At 39.9% G+C, this 27915-nt stretch overlaps 1 protein-coding gene across 8 annotated transcripts in view; it reads left to right on the top strand.

The window, feature by feature from the left end:
• Positions 1-27915, top strand: part of MSI2 (musashi RNA binding protein 2) — a 481843-nt gene that overhangs the window by 338544 nt on the left and 115384 nt on the right. For 5 of the 8 annotated variants that reach the window (XM_068268473.1, XM_068268474.1, XM_068268469.1 and 2 more), the window contains exons 6-7: positions 3885-3908; positions 6731-6796. The exons of 1 other annotated variant lie outside the window; for it this stretch is intronic. In XM_068268473.1, the coding sequence (XP_068124574.1) occupies positions 3885-3908; positions 6731-6796 (90 nt within the window). The remainder of the gene's footprint in view (positions 1-3884; positions 3909-6730; positions 6797-27915) is intronic. 2 more of the 8 variants (XM_068268470.1, XM_068268468.1) reach the window with 1 other exon arrangement.

The following is a 27915-nucleotide window of genomic DNA, read 5'->3' as shown; positions in this document are numbered from 1 at the left end:
ACTTTTTTTTTTTAACAAATAAGTTTTATTGCGTTTTTGATGCAGAACAAACTATACATGTACACAGTTATACAACAAGGTCACACACATCATACTTACCTCCCGCATAGTCTGCTCATCTTTTTCCACTCTCCTGCGTCCTGTTAGTCCACTGTCTATAAAGAAAGACTAACAAAAGAAAATAAGTTTGTACATTGGTTTAAAATTGTGGAAGAAGGTTTAAGAAAAGGATTCTAACTTCATGTGCTGGTAAGATAGGTTTTAAAGGCCACAATTCTCTTTAGCTTATAACAAATAGTGCATATACACTTCCTAGTCACGTTTGAACTCTGGATTTACAATGTTTTCCTATCACCCGAAGTCTTTGGCATGTGATGTTTTAGCGGACAAGTGGTCTATTTGTCATAAATTAGCTAGCATCCCTGTGAGACCCTCTTGGAGTTGTAATTAAGACATGTAATGACATTTATTTGTGTTTGCAAAAGAATGTTTCTTCTCCGAATGTCCAGTGTATATAAGCTGTGTGTTTTAAGACCTTGTGAACATACAGGACCTAAGTCAGAAGAAGGCTTAATAGCCGAAAGCTTACCTTTAATTTACCTCTAAGTTAGCCAATAAATACTATCATCCTGTTTCAACACTACTTGCTGTTGAAGATTTGTACACTGTGCTTACCAAAGTATCAAATGCTATGGGGTGTGTGGGGGAGGTAAGAGGTTAATTCTAATAGTATTTGTGTCTTTTTATTTCAAAAAAATGTTTGTAGGTGTAATTTTACTATTTGGCCACAAGATAGACTTGCGCAATATTTCCTTTTAGTGTACTGTTAGTAAGCAAATGGGAAGTCATGCATGGACGCATTACTGTATTTGTTACAATGATGAAGGCATCTCCTTGATGCCGGGGATTATTGATAGGGGGACTCGGATCAATGATTGGAAACTGTGTTCCCATTCACTGATCTACCCACTAATGGGTGGCAACTAGAACACGCACGGGAGGGATGCGTGGCGGCCATTCGCTGCAATACTCTTATCTACTCCCCTGTGCCGGAGATAAGTTTACAGGGACGTAGATAGGCGAAGCAGAGGTAGGGAAGTGGTTAAGCAGACACAGTTATTTGGCTTTTTTATTTTATTTTTATTGAATAGCTTTAGTGCTGTCCTAGTAGTTCTGGGTTCTGTGATTTAAATGTGTATTTTGTGAAACTTTAATATTAGGCTCTCTATAACATTCAAACATTAAATTTTTCATATACTTGCATGTGGGTAAATTAATACTTTTTACCATGCACACATGTGAATTAGCACCAGAAGATTAAATAGAATGTGTTTAGTTTAACAGGTGTGCTTGCATAAGGTTCTTCATATTGTTTATTTGAAGCCTCAGAGTGGAAGAGTCCACCATGTAAATCCATGTAACTGCTCTTTCTCTTTTCCAATGATGCAGACCAAAAGTTAAAAATTCTCCTCTGCTCTAGTAGATTCGCCACACTATTCTTTTTGAACACGCTCTTCTTTTCATTAAGTGTCTTGAAGGGTTAATAGATTTACAGGTTAAAGATTGAGATAGGGACTGTAGATTTGTTCTTAACTTGAATCCGTTCTTAACCACCCTGGCGTTCTGATTAAATCGCCAGGGTGGCTGCGGGAGGGTTTTTTTTAAATAAAAAAAAAGCTATTTCATGCAGCCAACTGAAAGTTGGCTGCATGAAAGCCCACTAGAGGGCGCTCCGGAGGCGATCTTCCGATCGCCTCCGGCGCCCAGAATAAACAAGGAAGGCCGCAATGAGCGGCCTTCCTTGTTTTGCTTATATCGTCGCCATAGCGACGAGCGGAGTGACGTCATCGACGTCAGCCGACGTCCTGACGTCAGCCGCCTCCGATCCAGCCCTTAGCGCTGGCCGGAACTTTTTGTTCCGGCTACGCTGGGCTCAGGCGGCTGGGGGGACCCTCTTTCGCCGCTGCTCGTGGCGGATCGCCGCAGAGCGGCGGCGATCAGGCAGCACACGCGGCTGGCAAAGTGCCGGCTGCGTGTGCTGCTTTTTATTTGACAAAAATCGGCCCAGCAGGGCCTGAGCGGCAGCCTCTGGCGGTGTTGGACGAGCTGAGCTCGTCCAGACCGCTCAGCAGGTTAAGTCGGGACGTTTGAAACCGCCTCTTCAAACTTCCCCCACGGAAATGACATTATTGCGATGGGATCGGGCCGTTCGTAAGTTGGGCGTCTCTAAACCGGGGACTACCTGTAGTTTCATTTTGTCCTCCAGGGCTCCCTTTTGCTGAAAATTGCAAAACGCAAACGCAATGCGATTTCTTAGGGATTTTGCAATGCACTTTTGTAGTAATTTTTTTGTGATTACGTTTGTGATTTTCTCTAACTGCTAGGAACCTACGGACAAATGTAAAATCCGATCACAATAAGATTGCAGGAGTATAAAAGGGTTTCAGCGATTTCATTTAGGTCTGGTTTTCACTTAGCCAGCCTGTGATTTGCAGGACGCACAATGATACTTGCAGAGATGCGAGTATGCGTCACAATCCCTGTAGCCATGCCTTGCGAGGCCATAGGGATTCAGGTGCGTGCTTCAAAAAACTGCTGCATGCTGTCAAGAATCACACATGCATGCGATTCAGACAGCATGCTATTTAACTGAATAGGCAGCTCAAAGGTTGGGAAATGATGTGTACTTGTTCCTAGTGGAAACAGGTACTTATTCTGGAGATGTTTTTGCAGTTTTCGATTTGCATGGGATCAGAAATTGCTTGCAAAATGCAGCTACTGTAATCGCATCTAGTATAAAACAGACCTCAGGCTTATTAGTCATAAGCTGAGCCAACACAGATCCCTAGGCTGTAAATTGTTCTCTTATCTCTGAAGGTTGTAGATAAGTGTTTTATGGTGATTCTTCTTTAGAAAGCACAAAGACATGAACCTGTTACTTACAGCTTGAACTAAATGTTCTACAAAATATTTAGTTTTTTTAACGGTCCATTCACACTGAATCAGTTGCTGACAGTTATAACTGAATGGACAACTGATTAGCGAGGTAATGCCCATGTTTCCCTATGGCTCAGTTCCCATTAGATGTGTTTTAACTGAAGCTTTTTCTCAATGCACAGCTATGGAGTAACTGATTTGTGTTCAGTATCTGTGGTGCTCATCCAATATTTGGGTATCTGAACTACCCAGATAATCAGAACTTTTTTCACTATCCGAACTTTGAATAGCAATTTGGATATTTTTTTAAATTCGAATAGCACTATCCGACAAACTCTGATTTCCCATCTGAAATCCGAAATATGGGCGGATAGTTAGTTCAGATATCCGAGCAGAAGCTAAAATCACTTTTGAAGGCAGTCAGGCCGAGAGAGAGAGAGAGAGAGAGAGAGAGAGAGTTCTCCGAAAGGGGTTTTTGCCATTTGAAGAGACTTTTGGAAGCATTTTAAGCCATTTTCAGGTCACTTCCGGTTTTCTATCCGGATTTTCGAATACGGACGAATATCAAGGATATTGGGTTCGGATATCCGAGTTTACTCGGATACCAAAAAGTTCGGATTTGGATATCCGATTCGGATCTGGATATCTGGGTATCCGAATCCGGATCAATTCGAATTTTGAAAAGGGGTATCCGAGCACCCCTGTTCAGTATGAATAGGCCCTATGGATTGCAGCTTCCACACTAGCTGACTGTCTAAAATTAAATATTTCTACACATGGACATTACTTTGGGTCAAAGGGTAATTGGATTGCATAACTGTATAGTCAATAAAGAGTTGAAAGTCTGGTTGTTAATTGTTTGCTATGGTAGGCTGCTGTTCCACTTTAAAGACTCTTAATGTTGATGGATGTGTGTATTGATATAGATTTTTTTTCTTTATTAACAGCAATGTTACCCTATTTAAATGCAAGTATGTCTTATTTAATTTATCCTCCAATAGCTTAGAGTTACTAGCTTAGATGTCTTGTGCAGTCCTTACATTAAAGATAGATGATGCCTTAGCTGACATCTAGCTTCCTGTTATTTTCGGATATAGTTTGCATGCTAATGTTTTTCCAAATACGTATGCAGCTACCCCAATCCCGATAATCACTGACTTAATGTGGCTTCATCTGATTATTGGTGACGATACCAAACCTTTGTTTTAAAAATAGTGTTTGGTCCAAAATTTTATATACAGTATGTTTAACCGAATCTGGTTGCAAATTTGGGCCAACTTTTGAAATATTTGATGGCATTGCTTTTTGGAAAAACAAAATAATATAATAGAGGCAAATGTATCCTAGGAATAGTCTGTATTGTTACAGTTTCTGCTGGCTTCTTATTTTGCATTCTTTTCTTGGAACAAAGAAGAGAATGTAAAATGCAGCCAGACTGCGATCATCATTGTAGCTCCGTTCACCTAGATTAGTGCTCACCAAACAACACTCTCTGCAGCTGTCTCTGTTTGTTCAAGATGTGGGAATTCTCCAGCTACAGCTACTGTATTGTCCGATTCATTTTGTGATCTTTTTTTTTTTCTTTTACAAAACCGTGTCCTTCACTTGACACATAACAAGTAAAGGAAGTTGATTCATAGTTTTAGATCCCATTGGTGTATTCGACAACTGTACTTTTATACCCTTCTTCAAAGAAGACTGTAAATGAAGCCCCTTATCAGTAATGCTGTTATATTCTAGGTTTTGCTGCTGTAATGATAAATGAAGAGATGACAATCGCTGTGTTTATAATACATACAGAAATACTTAATTGTAACAATACACTGGATCTGGTTGTTACTTATTTCTCACTGAATCAGTGCACTAGTCATATACTCTCTCCACATTCTCATTCTATACTCCTATTCCTTCCCCACCAACAGAGGTAGTTAGATTGCTCTAAACTTGTGTAGTATAGATCTGGCTTGTTTTTACAGAGTGACAGACTTCTCTACTATCTACAATTAGATCTAACATTATTTGTGAGCACAGGTAGCCAACCACTGCAAGCTTTGCATGTGTTTGTGCTCAGGGGCTAACCCTGGCGCATGCATTTGCGCACAGTCTTCTGCACCGGCTTTTGATATGAAGGGAATATGATGCACATGTGTGCATGCACACATTTGCACACTCCACATTCTGTAAGACAAATGTCTGGAATGCACACCCCATAGTGGTGACCCCATAGGTCTTATAGTGTCTTAGTGGAAAAGTAACCCAGGACCTGAATGCTGAAAGGAACAGATTTGTTACGTTTTAATGGAAGCATGAGCTTTTTGGATAGCTCATTCGATTTCACGGCTCTGAAAATTCAAAGCCATATGTACACTATGTTGCATATAGCATAAATGCACTTACAGATCCATGGTGCTGGCTTTTACTCATGCCATCTCTGTAAATACCATTGCCACAAATAATAGGCTTGACTTGTGCATTGAATGTGCAATACCTTTGGCATTCTAACTCATCTCCAGGTGTATACAAAGCAGAAAGTGGAGGACTCACTCATGTATTCTCACTCAAACATAGGTTCAATAAGCCAATCATGTGCCTTATCAGGTATTCCACATTTGCACATTATTCTGTTAGTATAGTCTATGTATAGGAGTTTAGCATCCATACTTCTGCCAGTACAGTGGGATGGGAAAGTTTAGGCAACTTAGTTAATCGTCATGATTTTCCTGTATAAATCGTTGGTTGTTACGGTAAAAAATGTTAGTTAAATATATCATATAGAAGACACACACAGTGATATTTGAGAAGTGAAATGACGGTTATTGGATTTACAGAAAGTGTGCAATAATTGTTTAAACAAAATTAGGCAGGTGCATAAATTTGGGCACTTTATTGATTCCAAAACCATATTGGACCAAACTATTGAAACTCAAATTTGCTTGGTAAGCTCAGTGACCACTGACCTACATAAACAGGTGAATCCAATTATAAGAAAGAGTATTTAAGGGGGTCAATTGTAAGTTTTCCTCCTCTTTGAATTTTCTCTGAAGAGTAGCAACATGGGGGTCTCAAAACAACTCTCAAATTACCTGAAGACAAAGATTGTTCACCATCATGGTTTAGGAGAAGGATATTTAAACAATTATTGGGCAATTTCTGTAAATCCAATAAACTTCATTTCACTTCTCAAATATAACTGTGTGCGTCTCCTATGTGATATATTTACCTGACATGTTTTATCGTAACAACCAATTATTTATACAGGAAAATCATGATGATTAACAAGGTTGCCCAAACGTTCACATCCCACTGTATGTCTGTTCCTGCAAGTTGTGTACAGGTGATGGAATCTCAAGTAAAGACTCACAAAATAGGTTTATGGGATAGACTGTTTTGAGTTTGTCTAAACTTTTACAAAGTATGTATGTATCTTATGAATGTGGGTTTTTACTAAGTACCCCCATTATAGGTAATAGTTCCTTATATAGCCCTTTACTTAAATGAAATTGGCAACCGTAAATCCAATTTGTTTAAATCCTAAATGGTCTTTATCTTTCTTTAAATTATAAAATATTCATCTTTTTATCTCTTTATCGTCGTCTAAGCTCAAAATCTGCTCTAGGGAATTAACCATAAATACAAGTACGACCAGAACTCATCAGCAGTACCCCCTCAGCTATGCATTCCACATGTTGAGAACTTGTGGCTTACATCATACAGGCCATAAAGATGACTAAGATTAGGATGGGCAAAGTATACACATTAATTCCATAGTCTTTCTGTGTGTCTCTCTGGACAGGTTTCCCAGCAGCAGCAGCGTACGGACCAGTCGCAGCAGCAGCAGTGGCGGCAGCTAGAGGATCAGGTAGGAGGGATATACCTTAAGTGGGCCTTAGCTATCTCTAGCTAGAGTTGCATGGCTGGCCTAATTTAAGTGACTGATTCCAAACATTCATTTGCAACGTAAAGGTGACGTATCATTTTGAATTGATACCCCTTTTCTTCAATGCAATTTGAATTACAATCATAATTATGCGTAGTAACAGTCAACATTAGGTGTTAAACCGAGAGGAAATATTACAAATGGTACTCATTTGGCACAAACACTACTAGATTTCCTTTGTAAAACATATTAATTTAAACTGAATAAACTAAGTAAAAATATGAAAATATGTTTAAGTACATAGGCATCTGCCTCTTACTGGCAATGTTTTGATACATGAAGGACTCCTCCCACCTGACACACACATCTGTTGTTCTGTGCACAGCAGGATATCATCCAATAAGCTTTTGGCTGTAGAGTAGGGTAAAGCATCTCATCTCATTGGATGTCTCATGATTTTGATTTTAGTCTCTTAAAGGAATACTATCGATTCACATATTTTTTCCAATTGACTCAGGAATTGTTTGGGAAGTGCTGCTAAGTACTGGTGTATACATTTTAGTAGCAACTTCTTTGTTTACTGTTAGCAAAATACTTTCAAAGTTTACTGACGCCAAAACTGACGGCTGACTGAGCCATGAGGAGAGGGGAAATTCCCCTCACACTTTATCAGTTAACTCTATGGCCTCGATTCATAAAAGTGCTGTCGGTAAGGTAAAGTCGAGCGGGGAAACACCGCTGTCGGTATTTCCGCCTTCAGGGTGGTAATTCATAAAAATGTTGCTAGTTGTGACAGGCGTGCGGAGATATTCCGCAGTAGGCAGGCGTTAGGCTGTCGGGAGACATGCGGAAACAGGAGAAGCAGGCGGAATCCCTCCGTGCGGTGTTCTCTCTGCAGCTGCTTGGGAGGTCTGTCCCATTCACTGCACTGTATTCCGCACGCTTCTCGCCACATCAGAGGTAGCGGTAATACCCGTCCGCATACCGCTACCTCTAATTTTTATGAATTGACTACTTGTTACTTTTGCTATGATAATCACCGCGCAAGGCGGTGATTTATCACTCTGCTTGCGAATGTCGGCTTTTCATGTGGAAAAAGCCTTTATGAATACAGATTTTGCTGTGTGGTCGGTAAAGTGAGCCGTTTTCAGCATTTCCGAATGCGGGAATGCTTTATGAATCGAGGCCTATGTGTAGCTCTGTGTGTGACAGAGAAGAGAGCTCCCAACAGCTGCAGCTGCTGTGTCCTGTGTTTCTGACTGAAGTGTCTGAAGAGAGCAGGAAATGTAACTAATTGTCACAGCCTTTTCATACTGTTTTTGCTTTCAGAGTTTGATATGTTTGATATTTGCTTTCTGTAGTCTGATATGCAACTCTGGCTGTGCATTGAAGCAGACACCCCTTCTGCAATTGATTTGTCCCAATATAGCTAAATCCTACCCTCAATAAATTACAGCTTTTGCCTCTGATATTTAACATGAAAAGTAGGGAAATGTTTACACAGCTACTTAGACATTATTTGCACACTGTCATTTTAGAACACTTGGGTATCGATAGTATTCCTTTAAATCAATTGTTCATGTTCCATACATGAGATTCACACAACTGCACTACAGTTGTTCATTATTTAGAACTGCCTCTAGTAGACTATTTCATCAATTTTTTTTCTTCCAATCTTTCATCCGATTTATTCTGTTTTAAGATAATTATTTTCACACTTATTTATTTATTTTACATCTCCCCACCCCCTCCTCTCCCCTGGCATGTAAATGTACTTGATGGTTTTGTGCTAAATCTAATTTACAAAAAGGAGGAAAAGCTGGTATGTTTCTTTTAATGATCAGTTCACCCAAAATGTTTTTGTTTTTCCCCCCGAAATTGTATCTAAAACCCTTACCCCAAGAACAGCCCTATGTGACAAGGTTCTAGTACTTACAACATTGCTCCTCATTCATATAGTAAAGTAAATGCCTTCATTAAGCTGCAGTCAAAGTCAACTTTAGAGAATCACTCTAAGCTTAACCCGGATGCAGTGCTGGCCTGTGACCCCTCTCTGCCCTCTGTGACACAAACCCCACCCACCTTTCACAAGCTGAAATCCAGGTTAAAGTGAACCTCCAGACTAAAAATCTACTCAGCAGAACTGAAAAGGCTTGGTGTTTCTTTAACAGTTTCACAGCATCAGAAGTTTGTTTTTCTTCCCCAAGCCTCATTTTTAGCTGCACAGAAGAAAACTTCCCGGGCATTTTTCCCCTGATGCTGTGCAAAGCAGGATGGGTTTCCTGATGTTGTTGTTCTCGTTCTGCTCTTTTGGTGCAATTTTTTTTTCAAATATTGAATTTGAGTTTTGAAGCCTAGCGCACGCAGCTGGGAGGGGTGATCAGGACTCAGGACAGTTGGAACTGTCTCATGCTCTCTGTTACCTCCTTTCAACCAAAAAGATGGCTGCCCCATGAAAAATATGGCTGCCCCCATGAAGTCACAAACATTTGCCTGTTCTTTTGAAACAGGATGGGTAAGAGATTGTTACTTATCTATTTTAATTAACATAACTAATGTAACTTAATGACAGTATGTTTGTTTAGGCTGAAGTTCCCCTTTAAGCCCCGGAAAATGTATTTGACTGTCAACTTTCTCCAGAGCATGCCAGAGGGAATTACTCCACTATACTAATGCAGAGCAGGGGAAGGATCAACAGGATCTTAGTACTTGCATAGGTCCATTCATGGATTAATATTTTTAAATCTGCTTCAGGTATGCTTTAAGAATATGCTAAAGATTTCTTACTGTTAAGACAGTCCCCTGCCAAGACCTCAAAGCCAGAAACCAGTGCATGGCTGAAGTCCCAAAATGAACTGGAAGTTGTTGGGTGTCTGAGCTCTACCATTAACTAAAATCTCACTTTTTGTGCTGGCTCCCCTTTATTCCACCCTAATATCCCTTTGATTTAGTTGGAGCTACAACCTAGCAAACAAAAAGGAAAAGAACCGAGAGCCCAATATAGTGTAGTAAGTCCAGGCAATTTGGTATAGTGAGAAGGAGTAAATTATATACTCACAAACCAGGGTTACCTCCAGGCAACCACTGTATAGGCAGGTGAGGAGATTAACCTGTCCTCACTCAGGATTAAGAAGTCGCTCTCTGTAGACGTGAAGAAAAAGGGGTATCCCCCTCCACCAAGGGTGGATGTACAATGTAACGTGAAAAGAACAGAGGCGCCAAAAGGATAAAAACACGATTTAAAATATTTAAAATTGCTTAGGAGGCAGTGGTGGACTTACCTCCCTCAAGCAGACACAAGGAAGCTGTGTAATTCAACAAGGTAAATTTAATGGTACACTCCAGGGGTTAAATACAACGCGTTTCGCAGGCTTACACCCGCTTCATCAGGCAGTAAAAAGTAGGAGCACACAGCTGGGAACAAAAAGCGCATGTTGGTGTATGATCGGACAAGACGTGCTCAATACATAAGTACATTAGTTGTGTGTATATATTATGGTTTAGAAAAATTGGAGTATGCGGGACAAGAAGCGGGGGGTGTTTGTTTCTGCAGGGGCAGTGGGGGAGGGGGTTGGAGTGATGGGCAAGGGAGATACTGGGGTTAACTTGAATAGTGGGAGTGGGAGGTGAAACTGAATTGGTGGGTGTATAACAACACTCAAGTGTTGTAATGATAAGTGTAATGGTGGGGCAAGGGTGTGATGGTGTATAGCACGTGAGTGGATGTCTAAGGGAAGGCAGGTGTGGGGAATCTACATAGGAGAAGAGGCAGAACTGGTTAACACCAGCAATCAGGATCAATATAATACAAATAACTTACCAGCGTAATGTCAGAGATGCACCTGGCGCCTTTTTGCTTAGGTGCTTCTGACACGCTGTTTAAATATGCCAGGTCACGCCCCAAGCTGCTTGTTAACCTAGCAAACAAACTGAATCTGCCAATGAATAGGAACTGCTTTGTCTTTGTATGCTGCCAATGCCTAAAATCATTGGGCACTGTTTATGAAACTGGAAACATGATTTCCAAAGTTTTTGCTGACAAATATCACCTCGAGTTTGTCTACCGTATTCATAAATGTGGGAATATCACAATTTGTACTCTGCTCCCCATGTTTCAGTATTTGTTATTTGAAAATATATTTACAAAGAGGGGAACAGACCTGTTGACCCAAAAAAAAGTTTTGAACTTTTTTTTTTTGCCACTTTGGTTATGGAGAACATCACAGTGGAGCGCAGGGGAATGGTTTTTTTTTTTCCAACACTTGGGGCTTTTATTTTTTTACTATCAAGTGATCATCTGATTTAGATGGCCATATATTACTTTGTCGTTTTGAAAATTAGATCACTCTATATTTATAAAAGCGCAATCTAATTTGTTTTGATGGCATTGTTTTGATTGGCAATTCTGCAGCTCCATTCTCTTGATTAGACCCTCTGATCATATTTTGCAAACGGGCAAATGATGGGCAGAGGACATCAGGTAGCTGCAGATGACCTCTGCTGATCTGTCCAGAACTAGAGAATAGGGTTTTTGAACAAGCATGCCTATTGTACATTTAAGCCAATGGTATTCTGCACATTTGAAGTAGGGAACACTCCTTTGGGATCTCTGCAGTCGCAATCACTTGTTTGCCCCTTTTTGAATATGGCGATTACTGCTATTGGTGATTGCCAAAGGAAACTAATTATCCTAGGTAAGTGTTAATCCCTAATAAAAGTGGTGATCATTCAAGCTGCCAATTTTATAAAATTGAAAACTGAATTGCTTAAAAATTAGCTGAAACAGACTGTATACTATGTTGATAAAAAAAAAACCTTTACAACAGAATTTAATTGGAAGTACTAAAAAGACAACGTATCAAATGTTGAAACTAATTTTGTTGAAAGTTTCATGAAAATAATATGCTCTTTTTAAATTTGATGCCAGTAACCATTTTCATAAAATGTAGGACTGGGGCAAAAAAAAACAAAACCACAAAGTTGTAAAGTTCTTAAACTGTTGGATCATCTTGTAACTAAATAGGTTAACTGGTGGTAGTTCAGCAACATATTGGGTATAAAAAATGCATAAGGCCTCTTGCACACTGCACACGATTCCGCTTTTTAATCAGTTTTTACATCCGATTCAGATTCTGATTTGCAGTTTGCTCCCTGCACACTGCAAATCGGAATCTGAATCGGATGTAAAAACAGATTAAAAAGCGGAATCTGAATCGTGTGCAGTGTGCAAGAGGCCTTACAGAGTGTCAGTGGGCCAGATTTAACAAAGCAATTAAGACAGTTTTTTCTTTTTACTTCCTACCTATTTGATTAGTATTGTAATTTGCATGTGTTCTGAGAGTAAATTCTCTACTTACAAAATAAGAAGACTTTTGCGCTAGTTTTGCATGAGTTTTTTAGAAATGTCGTACAATTAGAACAGCGCAAAACCAGCGCTAATCTGTCAAAGTAGTTGATAGCACTTCTACAACTCATGCAAAGCTGCCACACTGAGGAATAAGCTGACAGTTTATGCTGTATGTGAATCTTTCACAGCTGTCAGTCACATCTCTTCCTTGTAAAACCCAGACAGCAGCTATACTGTGAGATTTTTATGAAAGTAGGAGTATCTGGACTACTGACCTCATTCAGTTCATCCTTCTCTAAGAAGAGCTCTGACTGCTTCTGTTTTCCCACTAAAATAAAGCTAAAGCTGCCACAGTACATTTTACCTAACTCAGAGGATTCTCTCATAGACTGCACCAAGGATTTTGAGAATTCTTCTTCTCCTGCTTTAGAATAGTTTAAGAAGGAAATTGCACCTTCTAAAAACACTGGACAGGCAAACGTTTCATCAATTACGCAACATAGTTCCCTATCATAAAGTTGCAAAGATTTTTTTTTAATTACTGTATTTTTCGGGAATATAAGTCACTTTTTCTCCCCAAAAAATCTGAAGAAAAAGTCACTGCGGCTTATATTCGAAATACAGTGAGTCCCCGAATTACGAACACCTGCCGATACAAACCTCCGACCCTCCGCGATGTCGGGACTCCCTGTATTGTCCCTGTGTTGTCCTCTGTACTCGTGTGTATTGATAAAAGCGTCGGCAAGCAGCATTTTTGAGGCCCTGTTTACACTTATTGTGTTGTGATGAGTTGCGGCACGATGCGCCCATTTGCCAAAAAGTGTAAATAGAGCTTAAAAGAACATACATATGTTGAATTCCATTTCCCTTTCACTACAGGCTCACTTTAAGGCTGAATAGCTTTATTACATTTGGCATCATCTTGTAGAAAAGCCTTCCCTGAAGAAAGATTTTGTCTACATAGCAAATTTTGCTTCAGAACTTATACAGGCTGCAAATATTACAACAGCATGGCTCCATAGTAAACAAGTCCCAGAGATAAGCTACCCAGCCTGCAGTCCACAATTGTCACTTTTTTGAAAACATTTGATGGGTTATGATATAGAAAATATGGCAGAAGAGACTGCTTACTGCTTAGGGCAGCATTCCTGTATCAGACAGGAATGGGACAACATTTTATAACTGAAGTACTTTGCCCCAGCAGGTTCCCATATATTTACAGAATGTTGCAAGGAGAGGTGGAAAGATACTGTCTTAAACGGTCTCCTTTCCCAACTTTTTTAAAACCGATTGATGTTATTGCTTAATTGGCAATAAGCATATATTTATCATGAAACAATAAAGATTCTCAGTTTCAACATTTGCTATGTTGTCTATGTGTTATTTTCAATGACTTCTATGCATGATTTTTAGAACATTATATTGTTTTTATTTGCATTTTATACAGCATTTCAATTGCTTTGAAAAGGGCTTGTATGAGTAGACCTCTTGTTACCTTTTGGAATTCATCTCCATGTTTTTATAACTGTAGGGCAGGTGAGCCCTACTGTTAACTTTTATGGTTCTTGTTCACCTTTTTTTTTTTCAGTTTTATTTCAATGGGTCATCTTTTCTTCACTTACAGCATACATGTCAAACTCCGGCCCGCGGGTCAAAACTGGCCCTCAGAGCCATTACATTTAGCCCTCAAGTGGCTTCCCCACTTTGCATTATGTTTGGCCCACTCTAGACCACAAGGGAAGCCTTATAAATTGAGTAAGGTGGCCAGTAGACATTGAGGTTGGCCCGCGACTAGGCCCCAGTGTACAATTGCGGTCCACTTTGTATTTGAGTTTGACACATTTGATTTACAGAATTTCTTTCCTCCACTTTTTCAACCTAGTTTGCCGATGGAAACATTATTTTCCTTTTATAAATATGGTAAAAAAATAGAGATAAAAGGGAGAGATATTCCCCCACATTTTTAAATAGGCCCGATTGGAAATTGTGGCATATAGCATGCGTTAATTTTCTATTTGCTTTAGACATCTGTCTAACAGTACATAAGGGTATCGACACACTATTCTGGCTGACTTGTGCGTGTCCCAAATAACACTTGCTTTTCACAATGCACAATTTACAACATTTTGCTAGTTATTTCCAGTAACTAAAAAATAGTTTTAGCTTGAGTTTAACCCCTTCGTGCCATACTCCAAAGTACACTGTCCTCTTGTACCTCATGTGAATGATCTAATTAACATACATAATATGATGAGAAGAAAATGACATTCCTGTGGCGGCACATCACTTTAATGCAAACACCATCTGTAGGATTTAATAAAAATGATAAATCCTAATCAGAATTTGCAGTTCATATTACATTTTAAAACATTAAAGCTAGTGCTTAGTGAAAGTTTAAAAAGATTACACTAATCGTTCAGATATAATAAAGTCTATGCCAAGTGTGACTTGGCTGACCTCAGTATGCATAAAATAACAGCTGAAGGCTCTGTGGCCCCTGAAAGAACTTGTTAAGAGTAACTGTTAGCCCCCAAATTGAAATTTAAAACACTATTGCAATGTTTTATTTATTATATAAGTGAGCCAAAAAGCCAATGTACAAGTTAAAAATCAATCTAATTTTGTTACTATCTAACCTTTTCCCCCAGCTCCGGACGCAAGCCACATATCAGATACTGTAGCATGCAGAGCATACCTATGTCTGGCCGACCCCCCTCTCCCCCCCAGGACCAGGTGCCAATATATTCTCCCCACCGCAGCTGACCGCTCTGACACGGAGAGAGCGGCAGCACTTCCAGAGCAGCACCGCAGAGCAGCCGCCGCCGAGTCACATGTGAGAGAATCACATGTGAGAGAGATGCACGGCGCTGGCTGCTCTGCGGTGCTGCTCTGGAAGTGCTGCCACTCTCTCCGTGTCAGAGCGGTCAGCTGCGGTGGGGAGAATATATTGGCACCTGGTCCTGGGGGGGAGAGGGGGGTCGGCCAGACATAGGCATGCTCTGCATGCTACAGTATCTGATATGCGGCTTGCGTCCGGAGCTGGGGGAAAAGGTTAGATAGTAACAAAATTAGATTGATTTTTAACTTGTACATTGGCTTTTTGGCTCACTTATATAATAAATAAAACATTGCAATAGTGTTTTAAATTTCAATTTGGGGGCTAACAGTTACTCTTTAAAGGAAACCTGTACTGAGAGATTTATATGATGCCAACTACTGCAGGCTGTTTTTAAATAATGGTAGTCCTTTTGGGTAGGCTTCACCATTCCTGTGTAGTATTATTTCTGATTGTTCATTTTCAATTTGTACTCTAAACGCATCTATGTACAGTGCTTTGCTTTGTTATATGTATGTAAGTATAGGTTAATATTAAGATTTGCTGGGCTGTTATGGTGATTCTTCAGCTCCACTACTGCCTGAGTCATTGACTTGCACGCTATTTTGGCAGTTAGACTTTGCAACTGCTGTTCAGGAAATGGTGTTGAAAACAAAGAAATCACTAATAATCCCCCATAAGGAGATGGACCGGCCCAAAACCTGTCTGTTCTGTCAGATTTTAACTCCCTACTTTTTTCACGATAGTGGTCCTTTAAGTACATAACTAAAGCCCAAATGTATCACTTGACAAAAGTTTGAATTTAATAGAAGTATAGTTATTACAGATTACAGCATTATAATTGTTCAGATGCCCATGTCACACTAACAGATGAGAATGACTATATTCCTATGGAATTTGGGTCAGTAATCTAACATCCCAGCCAAAAATACAGTGCCCGTGTATAGCTTAAAATCTTCAAAGGCTCCCATTTGGTGTGATGGTCACCAGTGTGATACATAACAATATTTCCCTAATTTTTCTGTAACTATGAATTAATAACCAATGAGTCAGAACTGGTGCACAGAGGCATCTTTGCCATAAGGTGAGATGAGAATTGGACAGTGCTTTGAAAGTGGTGTTCACATAACCTTCTACTTCACTTCTGGATCTTTGGCTCCTGATAAAAAGAAAGGGCTTAGCAGAGAAAAAAATATGTTATCCTCTATCCCTGTAAGTTTCAAGTTTATCTCTACATCATCTAGTTCACGTATGGCTATTGTAGAGAAATGTAGCCTTTGTCACTGGCCGTTTTCTCTGGAATGTGCTTAGACAATTAGGGAGTGGCCAGCTGACTGGACATGATTAGTGGTGCTCCTGCTTGTGTCGTCATGAGCAGGAAAATATCATTTGATTTACACAGCTGCAGGCATAAGCTTTGCATTTATTTGCAGTTTAAAAGGAGGAAGTACCGTATATACTCGGCTATAAGTCGAGAAATTTAGAAATGACTCAAAGTATAAAAGTGGGGGGGGGGGGGGGGACTTATATACGAGTAGTCCTAAATTTCCCAACTTATAGCCAATATACCAGTGTCTTTTTAACTCCCCCCTCCCTCCCACCCACCATCATCCAGAGGGAGCCGTCTGTATCAATTTCCTACTTGCACCTGTGCAAAGCGATTTCCGTGTCAGAAGCCGTCACCCCCATCAGCGTGCGCTGTGTCCTCTCTTCTCCCTTCACTCGCGCTGACCTCCGTGCTGTAGCGTAGCCCCGCCTCCCGATGTCAGAAGACGGAAGCTATGCTAAAGCACGGAGGTCAGCGCGAGTGAAGGGAGAAGAGGTAAAGCAGCACACGTGATGGGGGTGATGGCTTCTGCTGCGGGAATCACTTTGCACGGCATTAAACAGCGCAAGTAGGAAATGGATACAAACGGCTCCTTTTGGATGATGGTGGGTGGGAGGGAGGAGGGATTACACAGCGCAAGTAGGAACTTGATACAGACTGCTCCCTTTGGGTGATGGTGGGTGGGTGGGAGGGAGGGGGAAATTACAGGCAGCAAGTGTTGTGGTGATGGTGGGAGGGAGGGGGGAATTAAGGGCAGCAAGTGTTTGGGTGATGGTGGGAGGTGAGGGGTGAAATGGAGACAGGTGCTCCCTATGGGTGATGGTGGGTGGGAGAGAGGGGGTAATTACAGGCAGCATGGGTGGGGGAGTTGCAGGCAGCATGCATTTGGGATATGGAGTTACAGGCAGAAGGTTAATGACTGAATGTGTGCTTGAAGAGTTATTGGCTGTACTTGGGGGCCAGGATGGTATAATGACTACAATGTTGTATGAAATTCATCCATTTACCCATCCTGGTCCTCGAGTGCAGCCATTAACTTTGCTGGATAGACTTATACCTGAGTAATTGAAAAATTCCAGCTAATGAGGGTCAAATATTGGGGTCGACTTGTATCCGAGTATATACGGTAGTACAGTTTTTTTTCCTTTGCTGCTTATAGTCCGCACAAGAGAATAACCTATGCCGTTCTGGAACTCCTGATAATGGTCAGATATGTCGAATTAATGCTCATGAAATCCTGTTGTTTTATTTTTTTTCAATTGAAACATTGGCATCATGAATTCTGTGACGCATAGAATTCCTCTTTAATGCTGGAGGCTGTAGCAGCTGCTGCTGACGCTGCTGTTGATCATCTCTGTCTACTTACCTTGTAAACCCTCTCAGTAATGAAGACATCAATACATATTTCGCATTTGAAACTTTGCCAATGCTTAACCAGCTTTCTCAATAATAAAGACAAACCTGTCTCCTGCTCTCTCTGAGCTTCCCATCCTTCCTCCCGCTACCATCCACTCTGTGGTGGCAAACACAATTATTTTGTTTGCATGCTATTTGTTCTTTGTCACTGTTATCATTCAGACACTCCTAATGCCACCCTGCATGTACATGCATTGTAGAAAGGGAGGGTGTAGATCCTATGTGTACATGGACACAGGCTCAACCACCTTTCACAGATTGTGTTTTACTAACATCATTTTTCCTCAGGGGTAATTAATAGGGAGTTTCCTGCAGGTTTCTTCATTCACCTTGTAGTTTAAACTAAGCTCTACATCTTTTTCTTAAGATAAGCTTCTTATTGAGTAACTATTTATGCTAGGTACAGGGAATATCGGTCTATAAAGAAAACCAAAGCTCACACACTGAAAGCACACAATCCATTTCCGCTGCTCACATAAGCAGGGCTTTTTATGAACTACATTTGGCTAATAAAATAATTATCTCAGCAAGGCATCATTATGAAATAGACTAATGCTGTGCAACAAATAATTGTTGAATTAATATCTAGAATGAGGAGGCTTAACATTCAAAGGTTTTATTGTTATCTGCTTTAAGCATATGTGTTCATGATAACAAATAAGATGGTTAAAGGTAAAGTATCATTTCTTAACATGCAGAATAAAATCCATGTATTATTGATTATTAATAATCAGTTACTGGAGCAAATGTCAGTGTAGCATCATTTAGATGTGATGGTTTGGATGTGATACAGGGATCCAACCTCTGAGCTGCTCCAGACTGGCTGTGTTCAGACTGCTGAAGGCTTTCCCCACAAAGACATGGAATTTGTGTTCCTTTTAAAAAGCAATCAGTTATTAAAGTTGTACTTAAGAACTCAAGTCACAACTATTCTCCTTAGCTGTGGGTAGATTAGGGAGGTGTTGGAACATCTGCCAGGCTTTTGTTTTTATTGCTTCCCATGAGAAAGAGTTTCCCTCATTCCCAATTTTTGGTAAGCCAACTGCTGAGACCAAAAGGGGTAAACAGCATATCCTCAGTGAAGACTTAGCAGAAAAAATATTCTAGCATCTCTCTCTGTTGTTTAAAGGTGTTTTTTTGTTTAGTTTTTCTTTTGTTGTTGCAGAGATGTTATTTTACATCCCCATTTGCTTGATCCCATTTCTGGGGCAAAGAAGAAATGGTAAACTGGATCACAACCAGCAGTTCCAACCTGACAAAGGTCCTAATCTTTTTCCACTTAATTCAAAAACAAAATAAAATAATTTGGCTGGACACCATAATGCAATCTGTGATCAAATGTTAACTAAAACATTGCTTCTAGAGCGTTGTTAGCACAGCGGGCCAAAACCCATATTGTTTTTGAAGTCAGTATTGCATAATGGAACACCCAGTACCATTAGTACTCTACTCTAGAAGCAGTCTAAACTGCTGTCTAACTTAGTACAGCATGAAAATCTGTTTCTTCCATTCAGCCCAAAACTGATTTAAACAACATAAACGTCTTAGAAGTGCCGACATAACGTAAAAAGTGTTGCCTACAACACTTTTTTTTTTATTTTTTTATATATATTGCTAGTTCAGAAATACATGAATAGTGATGATTTTCTGTAGCTATCCTGGGGATACTAAAAGACTTTCGGTATTAATTTAGTATAATGATACTACAGTGGCTTGCAAAAGTATTCGGCCCCCTTGAAGTTTTCCACATTTTGTCACATTACTGACACAAACATGAATCTATTTTATTGGAATTCCACATGGAAGACCAATACAAAGTGGTGTACAGGTGAGAAGTGGAATGAAACTCATACATCATTCCAAACATTTTTTACAAATAAATAACTGCAAAGTGGGGTGTGCGTAATTATTCAGCCCCCTGAGTCAATACTTTGTAGAACCACCTTTTGCTGCAATTACAGCTGCCAGACTTTTAGGGTATGTCTCTAACAGCTTTGCACATCTAGAGACTGAAATCCTTGCCCATTCTTCTTTGCAAAACAGCTCCAGCTCAGTCAGATTAGATGGACAGCGTTTGTGAACAGCAGTTTTCAGATCTTGCCACAGATTCTGGATTGGATTTAGATCTGGACTTTGACAGGGCCATCCTAACACATAGATATGTTTTTTTTTTAAACCATTCCATTGTTACCCTGGCTTTATGTTTAGGGTCATTGTCCTGCTGGAAGGTGAACCTCCGCCCCAGTCTCAAGTCTTTTGCAGTCTCCAAGAGGTTTTCTTCCAAGTTTGCCCTGTATTTGGCTGCATCCATCTTCCCATCAACTCTGACCAGCTTCCCTGTCTCTGCTGAAGAGATGCACCCCCCAAGCATGATGCTGCCACCACCATATTTGACAGTGGGGATGGTGTGTTCAGAGTGATGTGCAGTGTTAGTGTTCTGCCACACGTAGTGTTTTGCATTTTGGCCAAAAAGTTCCATTTGGTCTCATCTGACCAGAGCACCGTCTTCCACATAGTTGCTGTGTCCCCCACATGGCTTGTGGCAAACTGCAAACTGGACGACTTATGCTTTCTGTTAACAATGCCTTTCTTCTTGCCACTCTTCTATAAAGGCCAACTTTGTGCAGTGCATGACTAATAGTTGTCCTATGTACAGAGTCTCCCACCTGAGCTGTAGATCTCTGCAGCTCGTCCAGAGTCACCATGGACCTCTTGACTGCATTTCTGATCAGCGCTCTCCTTGTTCAGCCTGTAAGTTTAGGTGGATGGCCTTGTCTTGGTAGGTTTACAGTTGTGCCATACTCCTTCCATTTCTGAATGATCGCTTGAACAGTGCTCCTTGGGATGTTCAAGGCTTTGGAAATCTTTTTGTAGCCTAAGCCTGCTTTAAATTTTTCAATAACTTGATCCCTGACCTGTCTTGAACCTGTCTTGTGTGTTCTTTGGACTTCACGGTGTTGTTGCTCCCAATATTCTCTTAGACAACCTCTGAGGCCCTCACAGAGCAGCTGTATTTGTACTGACATTAGATTACACACAGGTGCACTCTATTTAGTCATTAGCACTCATCAGGCAATGTCTATAGGCAACTGATTGCACTCAGATCAAAGGGGGCCGAATAATTATTCACACACCACTTTGCAGTTATTTATTTGTAAAAATTGTTTGGAATCATGTATGATTTCCGTTCCACTTCTCACGTGTACACCACTTTGTGTTGGTTTTTCATGTGGAATTCCAATAAAATTGATTCATGTTTGTGGCAGTAATATGACAAAATGTGGAAAACTTCAAGAGGGCTGAATACTTTTGCAACCCACTGTAATTGAGTATAATGATACTTTTCATTTAACTGATTATTATTCATTATTATGAACCTGTTGTCTATGCTAACATCACAAGATCCAAGAGTTTAAGTCATGAAAAAGTGAAATAAAGCTCAATCTTCGTTCCATGCAAACTGGCACTGCTTCCAGGCTGCAAAGGATTTCGATTAATGTATAGAATGGAGATCGTTTGGTTTTCAAGTCATTGGTGACCCCACACTGTTAAACTGTTTAACCACGTTTTATAACTCTGTCAACAAGTTTTCCAAGAGTTCTTTAAATTGTGTTGTATTTGCCATGTTTTGAAAATATACAATGTAGAATTTGAACCTGGTATTGTCATTTACTGCTTTACTGCTTTAAGTTTGTCTGTTTTCCAGTTTTCTCTTACTTCTTACCTGCTTGTGTTTTTAAGTTGTATCATCCTGTTGCCTTTAACGCAAATATAACGCCAGCCCTTGGGGCTTTGCAAGTAGAAAGAACAGCAGGGCATCCACAGGCAACTAGAACTAAATTTTCTCCAAATTCAATGCGCAGAGTGTCATGTAGACCTACGGATTCAATAAGTGAATGACAATTAATACACGGATGCTCTGAGCATAGCATTTTAATCATATACAGTATATATGGCTAACATTAGTGCTAGTAAAATTTGAAGTTTCTCTAGAGTCCTAGCTAACAGATTTTAAATACACGGAGTGGTTTATGTATGGTGCATTGCACCACTTTGCCTGGAGCCCACATGCTGCACTTTCTACTTGCTGGCCTAACTTGCCAGTAACAATGAACGTTTAAGCTGGATGGTCAACATCAGCAATTACGTTTCTGTTTCTTTCTTGCTTGGTTGAGGCTGCTGTGAGAGAGTGTCTGTGAGGCATCGTTTCCAGCCTCTCTTACACTCGGACCTGCACACCTCTTCTCAAACACTCTTCTGAGCACTCTCAGCAGGAAGGTTTGTGTTCACCTATTAATTAACCCCATATCTGTGTCCAGCTGACTGCATGTTTTGCAACTCAAGAGACTAGTCTATCAAGTTTCCAATGAACATATACATTTTTGTTGTTTCATTCACTTTTGTGTGCATTCTCAATTTGCCTTACTTGTCTGAGCACTAGAAAGCATTAGAAGTGGCACTGTCACCCTCCCTGCATAGCATATAACCCCCTTGCTTGCTAGATTGGATGTATCTTTTGTATTACTCTCAGTGCATGCACTATTCTCTAGTAAATGTATTTCAGTAGTGGTTAATGTAGGCAATGCCTTGCTTAGTTGGGACCTGGCTAATTAACATTTTAATACAATGTTGCTGCAAATAAATATTGAACGGCAGTGTGTTGGTTCGAGCTGTAAGTACGTTTGTCATAGATTTAACAGGACAAATGAAACATAATTGCAGCGTATTCATCAACTTGCCAATATCTCCGATTACAGCACTCAGTGAAGTGAATGAACACATAAGCGCTTGTAACTTTTCAGTGTTGACACAGCTTATTTTGTGCAATCGCCTGTTTCCGTAGAAAGTTTACCAGATAGTTATGTGCGCAAAGAAGTCTCGCAAACATCTTCATTAAAAATGAGGATTTAAAGGCTTAATTTTAGTGAGTAGCTGTAAACATTCAAATGTGCCATATCTTGAAAAATACGCAAAAGAAAACCTCCAAAACATGCTTAAAGTAAGTATACCTTTCATTTTTTTCTGAAATAAGGTAGATAGCTGATTACACACGTCTATTTTACCACAGTCAACAAGTTTGTGTGGAAAGGAAGAGCTGTTCAGTAGAAATAGTCACTTCCTGTTTGCAGCAATCCTATGGTCTTCCCAAAGGACAAACATTTCCCTACCTTTTGCAAACTAAGAGCTGATGAGGAAAAAATTTGACGTCATATTGTCAACGCAGACATGCTTACAATATGTATGTCTCAGTGGAAATACATGTTATCCTACAGTGATTTCTGCCATACTCACGTGTGTACTGCTTGGAATGCAGATGGCCATGCATCATATATAGCACTGCATGGCACTTGCGTTGCTCTCACATGCAGTACAGATCTCATTTATTCATAATGAATGAGACTCCACTCTGTTGTGCACGGTGGGAACATCAGACAGTGCAGTCTTTGTATATCACACTATGTGCATTGCTGAAAATGCACAGTAAAGCACAAGTGGGGATGAGGCCTAAGTGGACCCTGTCATCTTGTTATATCACTATTATGGACAGCAGGCTTGAAAGACCTGTGCATGTTTTTCTTTTCTTTCTGACCCTCACATCACAAGATTTTTTAGTATCCACTGGAGGAAGGGGCCTAGCAATAACCATAGCAGCCATGACATCTGCTATAGGGCCCTGAAGCAGAGGGGGCCCAGGTGGTACTTAAAGTATTCACCATTAATTTTCTTATGTTCCTCCACCCTCTCACTTTGTCTCAGTGCCCCTGAACTATGTGCAGTGTTGATTGCATGAGAATGTAAATTGCCCAATTAACTCATATCCGTAGGATAGGGGCAGGTGACATTGCTTAAGAGTGCCAACATCTGAGGGCCCTATGAAAGGTTTGCTATGGGGCCCCATGATCTGTAGCTACGCCACTGGAGGTATGTTTGCTTTTTCACATTTTAAATGCTAGACTATAAATGAAGCTTTTCGGTATGACATTGTCTCCTTGTAAGTGTTATCACTGTGTTAGCCAAAAAAGGCGTTTTGACTCTTGTGGAGTAAATTCACATAATGTCTCAACACATTAGAATGCCTGCTTGTGGTAGAAGAAAAGCAGCTGTATATACACCAATATATCAATGGTAGGACATGCAAAAATCACATTACACTTGCACAGTCTCAAAACGCCATTTCAAGAGGCATCATTTGTCTTTACTAATGAACACAGAAACTTACCACATGGCGTGCCTCACTACTGCAATAGGCAATCAGGATGTGTGCGGGTGAACAGAGAAGATATTCAGGATCTTGATATTTAGAGGACAATTTTTTGCTGTCAAAAAATAGTTTCAAGTAGCATAAATATATTCAGTGTGTGATTGTAAAGCCCCATCTACACAATAAGATTCTTTGTACGATTTGATTATGATTCAATTAAATCCGACATCCGACATTGCAAAACTATGGCAAATTGAATTGAATCGAATTCCAAACGGACACGTTGGATTTAATCGAATCGTAAATAGAATCTTAATCGAATCGTATCATGTAGATGGGGCTTTAGAGCGTCATTGCAGTTTTAGATGGGGGAATTAACCTGTGGGTGTGGTAAAGGTGGATATCTAGTTTGCATTGCTTGTTTCAGAATTTCTCATAGGCGCAGTCATGTTTAGATGTGGTAATGGAGTTACTCTAAAAGTTGCTTGACTTCATCCTGATATTCAAGGTTTTGTTTTTAGCAGCATGTACATGAGCATCACTGCCTGCTTTGGTAAAATAGCCTCAGATTGCTTGGCTGTGATAATTATAGCTATTACCAATAATTTATTACTATCCATTTGCATGGTGTAGAAAATTGGGTCAGATGATAAAGTACAAAGTTAATAATTCTTTTCTGTATAACTTCATAATTTTAGTTGAAAGGGCAGCATGGTGGCATAGTGGATAGCATTCTCGCCTTGCAGCGCTGGGTCCCCAGTTTTATTCCCAGCCAAGGCACTATCTGCACAGAGTTTGTATGTTCTCACCTTGTCTATGTGGGTTTCCTTCGGGTACTCAGGTTTCCCCCAACATCCCAAAAACATACAGATAAGTTAATTGGCTGCCCCCTAAAATTGGCCCTAGAATGTGATACATACACTACACGATACATACATAGACGTATATGACTATGGTAGGGACTAGATTGTGAGACCCACACAATGTATATAAATGTATTTTAATGCCACTGATGTCACATGACTGATTTTGGAATGAACTAAAGTCAGAATGAACGCCATTTACAGTTAGACTGCAGTGTCTTGTTATCCTATAAGAATATTCCTACACACTTGGTCTAATCCTAGCTCACGCTACTGATCCTGCCCTTAGTTTAGACATCCTCCCATCTGCACAGATAAAAGGGAAAAATGAGCTGGGGATTTATTGCGGGTCTATGCAGGATGGAGAGCAGAAGACAGCCGCGCATACAGCTGCCAAATTAAAAAAAAATCTAACCCAGAGACGGTCATGCGCAGTTCAATGTTTCAGCTATGCTGCTGTACTCCAATCTCCTGCATAGAGCACTGTGTCAGGGGGTCCTCTCTGAGTGGACCTTCCTTGTGATTAGCATAGTGTAGACAAGATTGCTGACCTTTCCCAGGGCACGAGCAGTAGCACAGCTGGGATTCCACCAAGTGTGGAGGAATGTTATTATAGGACAACGGCACACTGCAATCCAAGTGAAAATTCCCTTCCCTTCTGACTTGGTGTGATCTTAAATCCATCAAACGTCTGGCTAAATAACCTGGAAATGAATATAGATTTATTTGCAAACCAAGAAGTAGTTTGAAATAAAAATAACACTATTTGACACAGGATTTTAGTACTCACTTCTGAACAAACTTTTAAGTTTTAGCTTATTTCGTGACTGATGTCCTTTAAGGCTTTGCTAATAGACAGTGTTTTCTGAGGAAAGGGGAGAAACCGGTGCTGCAGGGGTCAATGAGCTCAGATTCATTAAATGAGTTATTAAATTCACTCAAAAGTCTCATTTGCTTCAGTTTGTAGTAGGTTACCCATAAGTATATGTGAGAGGAGAGCTTCATCTCAATATAAAGGCTTCTAAAGGCACCTCAATGTAAAGACTCCTGGTAGATAGGATATGGTCTCTCTACTGAAATTAATTGAATCTATGATCTCATGTACAGTGGCGTAAAGTCTAGAAGGTGCAGATGCACAGATTGTAAATAGTTTGAAGGCTATCGCCAGCACTAGACCCTTGGAAGATGAGGGTGTGGTGGTGGAGCTGGTACTGGGGGTGTTGTAACAATGAAGCAAAAAAATAATGGAAAATATATATATATATATATATATATATATATATATATATATATATATATATTCAAAAGGTAATGTGACATAAGCATTACACAAATAATTTATGGTAATCAATGAACACACGCGGTTTACATTCCTATATTTTTCCAATTCTCATTTCGTTTGAGTGATCCCTTATTAATCAATCATTTGGCTTTTGTACAATGATGGTTATCATTTTTGCACTTCAGAATGTTCTAGGTAATATAGAAGATGCAAAGTACATTTCTGACAGACCTCTAGATTTGGACTAGTGAACTATGTAGGCTTCATTGTTGACTCAAGTACTTATGCAAGCAAGGGCATCCGTCATGCAGTATTTTGGCAGTTCTGCCAATGCCTTTGTGTACACAAGTCATTCCCAGGAATAGTTCATCTGTGAATCAATTTGAAATGGTATTTTTTTTTTGTAAGTACTTTCAAGAGTCTGATGAAGGTTAACTGTTTGGTCTTTGCATGTTTAGTCTTAAAAACTAAATGCTGGATAAGTGGATATGCCTATTTTGTTTGATTGTTTAGCTACAGGGCTGGCAATGCTTAGGAGAACTCATGAAGAAGCATGTGATCAGTTTGATCAGCTGAGGTTCTGATTTGCTGTGATGACTTCTTGGTTTAGCACGTGATCATGACCAGCAAATCAGCCTCACAAATCTATTTGCTGATCACTTGCTTCCCCATGATTTCACCTAAGCATTGCCATCCCCATTTAGCTACTCTGGCAAGAAAATGGTATCACATATTTTAGTCTTTAAGGGGAACACTATAATTTATTATTTGGGACCACTAAATTACATGACATCTGGTCCAGACAGTAAACGTCTGGCTTACTGCATTGTGTGAGAGAGCTTCTGACTGATGTTTAAAGGGAACCTGAAGTTGGAGGTATATGGAGGCTACCATATTTCCTTCCTTTTAAACAAAACACCACTATTTTACATTAGTACTTTCTTTACTATTGAAAATTGTTTCTTGTACAACTATGCCAGATGAAAAGATTATTACTGGGCAGATGATTTATAGTGAAACTCCATTATTAATAATTAGCAACTCCTAAGCTCAGCTCTATGCATGAGATGGATCAATTGCAAACTTCATTCAGCTTGCTTACATGAAAACATATAAAGCAGTTATTTCATAGGCATCCTAATAGACTATGATATGGTAGTGTCCAAGTGTGCGGTCAGACAAGTTATAAGTACAGGTGTGGAAAATTATTAATAATATTGGCCTCTTTTTCCACGAGCATCTGATGGGTGGTGAACACACCGCCTGTCAGCTGCTCCTGTCCACTGGCTGGGCACTTTTTAGCAAGTAGACATGACACTTTTTTTTTGCCACCTGGTAATGCAGCCACATGTCAAGCGTTGTGTGGTGTTACAAACGCTGCCATTCAGCTGCAGAAATATATTCTTCCCAAACAGGAACAGTAATTTCATTATATTTTTAAAGTGCATTCGTGGTGATATAGTGAGATAGACATTTATATGCACAGTACCAAGCATTCAAATAACTGGGCTGAGTTCCTTCTTTTTGTGCCTGAAAGTTAACCAGTCAGTTATGCAAGTGACAGTTTCTTTCCAGTTGGGATCTAGCTGGACTATAGCGTAACCATCACGATTATGGAATTACAGCCAATAAACTCTTGCCTGGAAGAAAACAGCTTCTAAGTGCAGGGAATAGATAAAAGGGTCAGTGGTTTATATATTTTAGCTCTGGGACATTGAGAATATATGTAAAAAACTGTATCATTTATTTGAGACAATACAACATTAAACCTACTTTTTAGTCTCATTTTCAGGCGTAGGAGGATAGATACAAAAAGTCTATCATCAGT

This window comes from Hyperolius riggenbachi, chromosome 2, assembly GCF_040937935.1.
Source record: "Hyperolius riggenbachi isolate aHypRig1 chromosome 2, aHypRig1.pri, whole genome shotgun sequence".
Classification (NCBI taxonomy): Eukaryota; Metazoa; Chordata; class Amphibia; order Anura; family Hyperoliidae; genus Hyperolius; species Hyperolius riggenbachi.
Note: the sequence above shows the minus strand (reverse complement) of the source record. Positions and strands in the feature narration are given on the sequence as shown.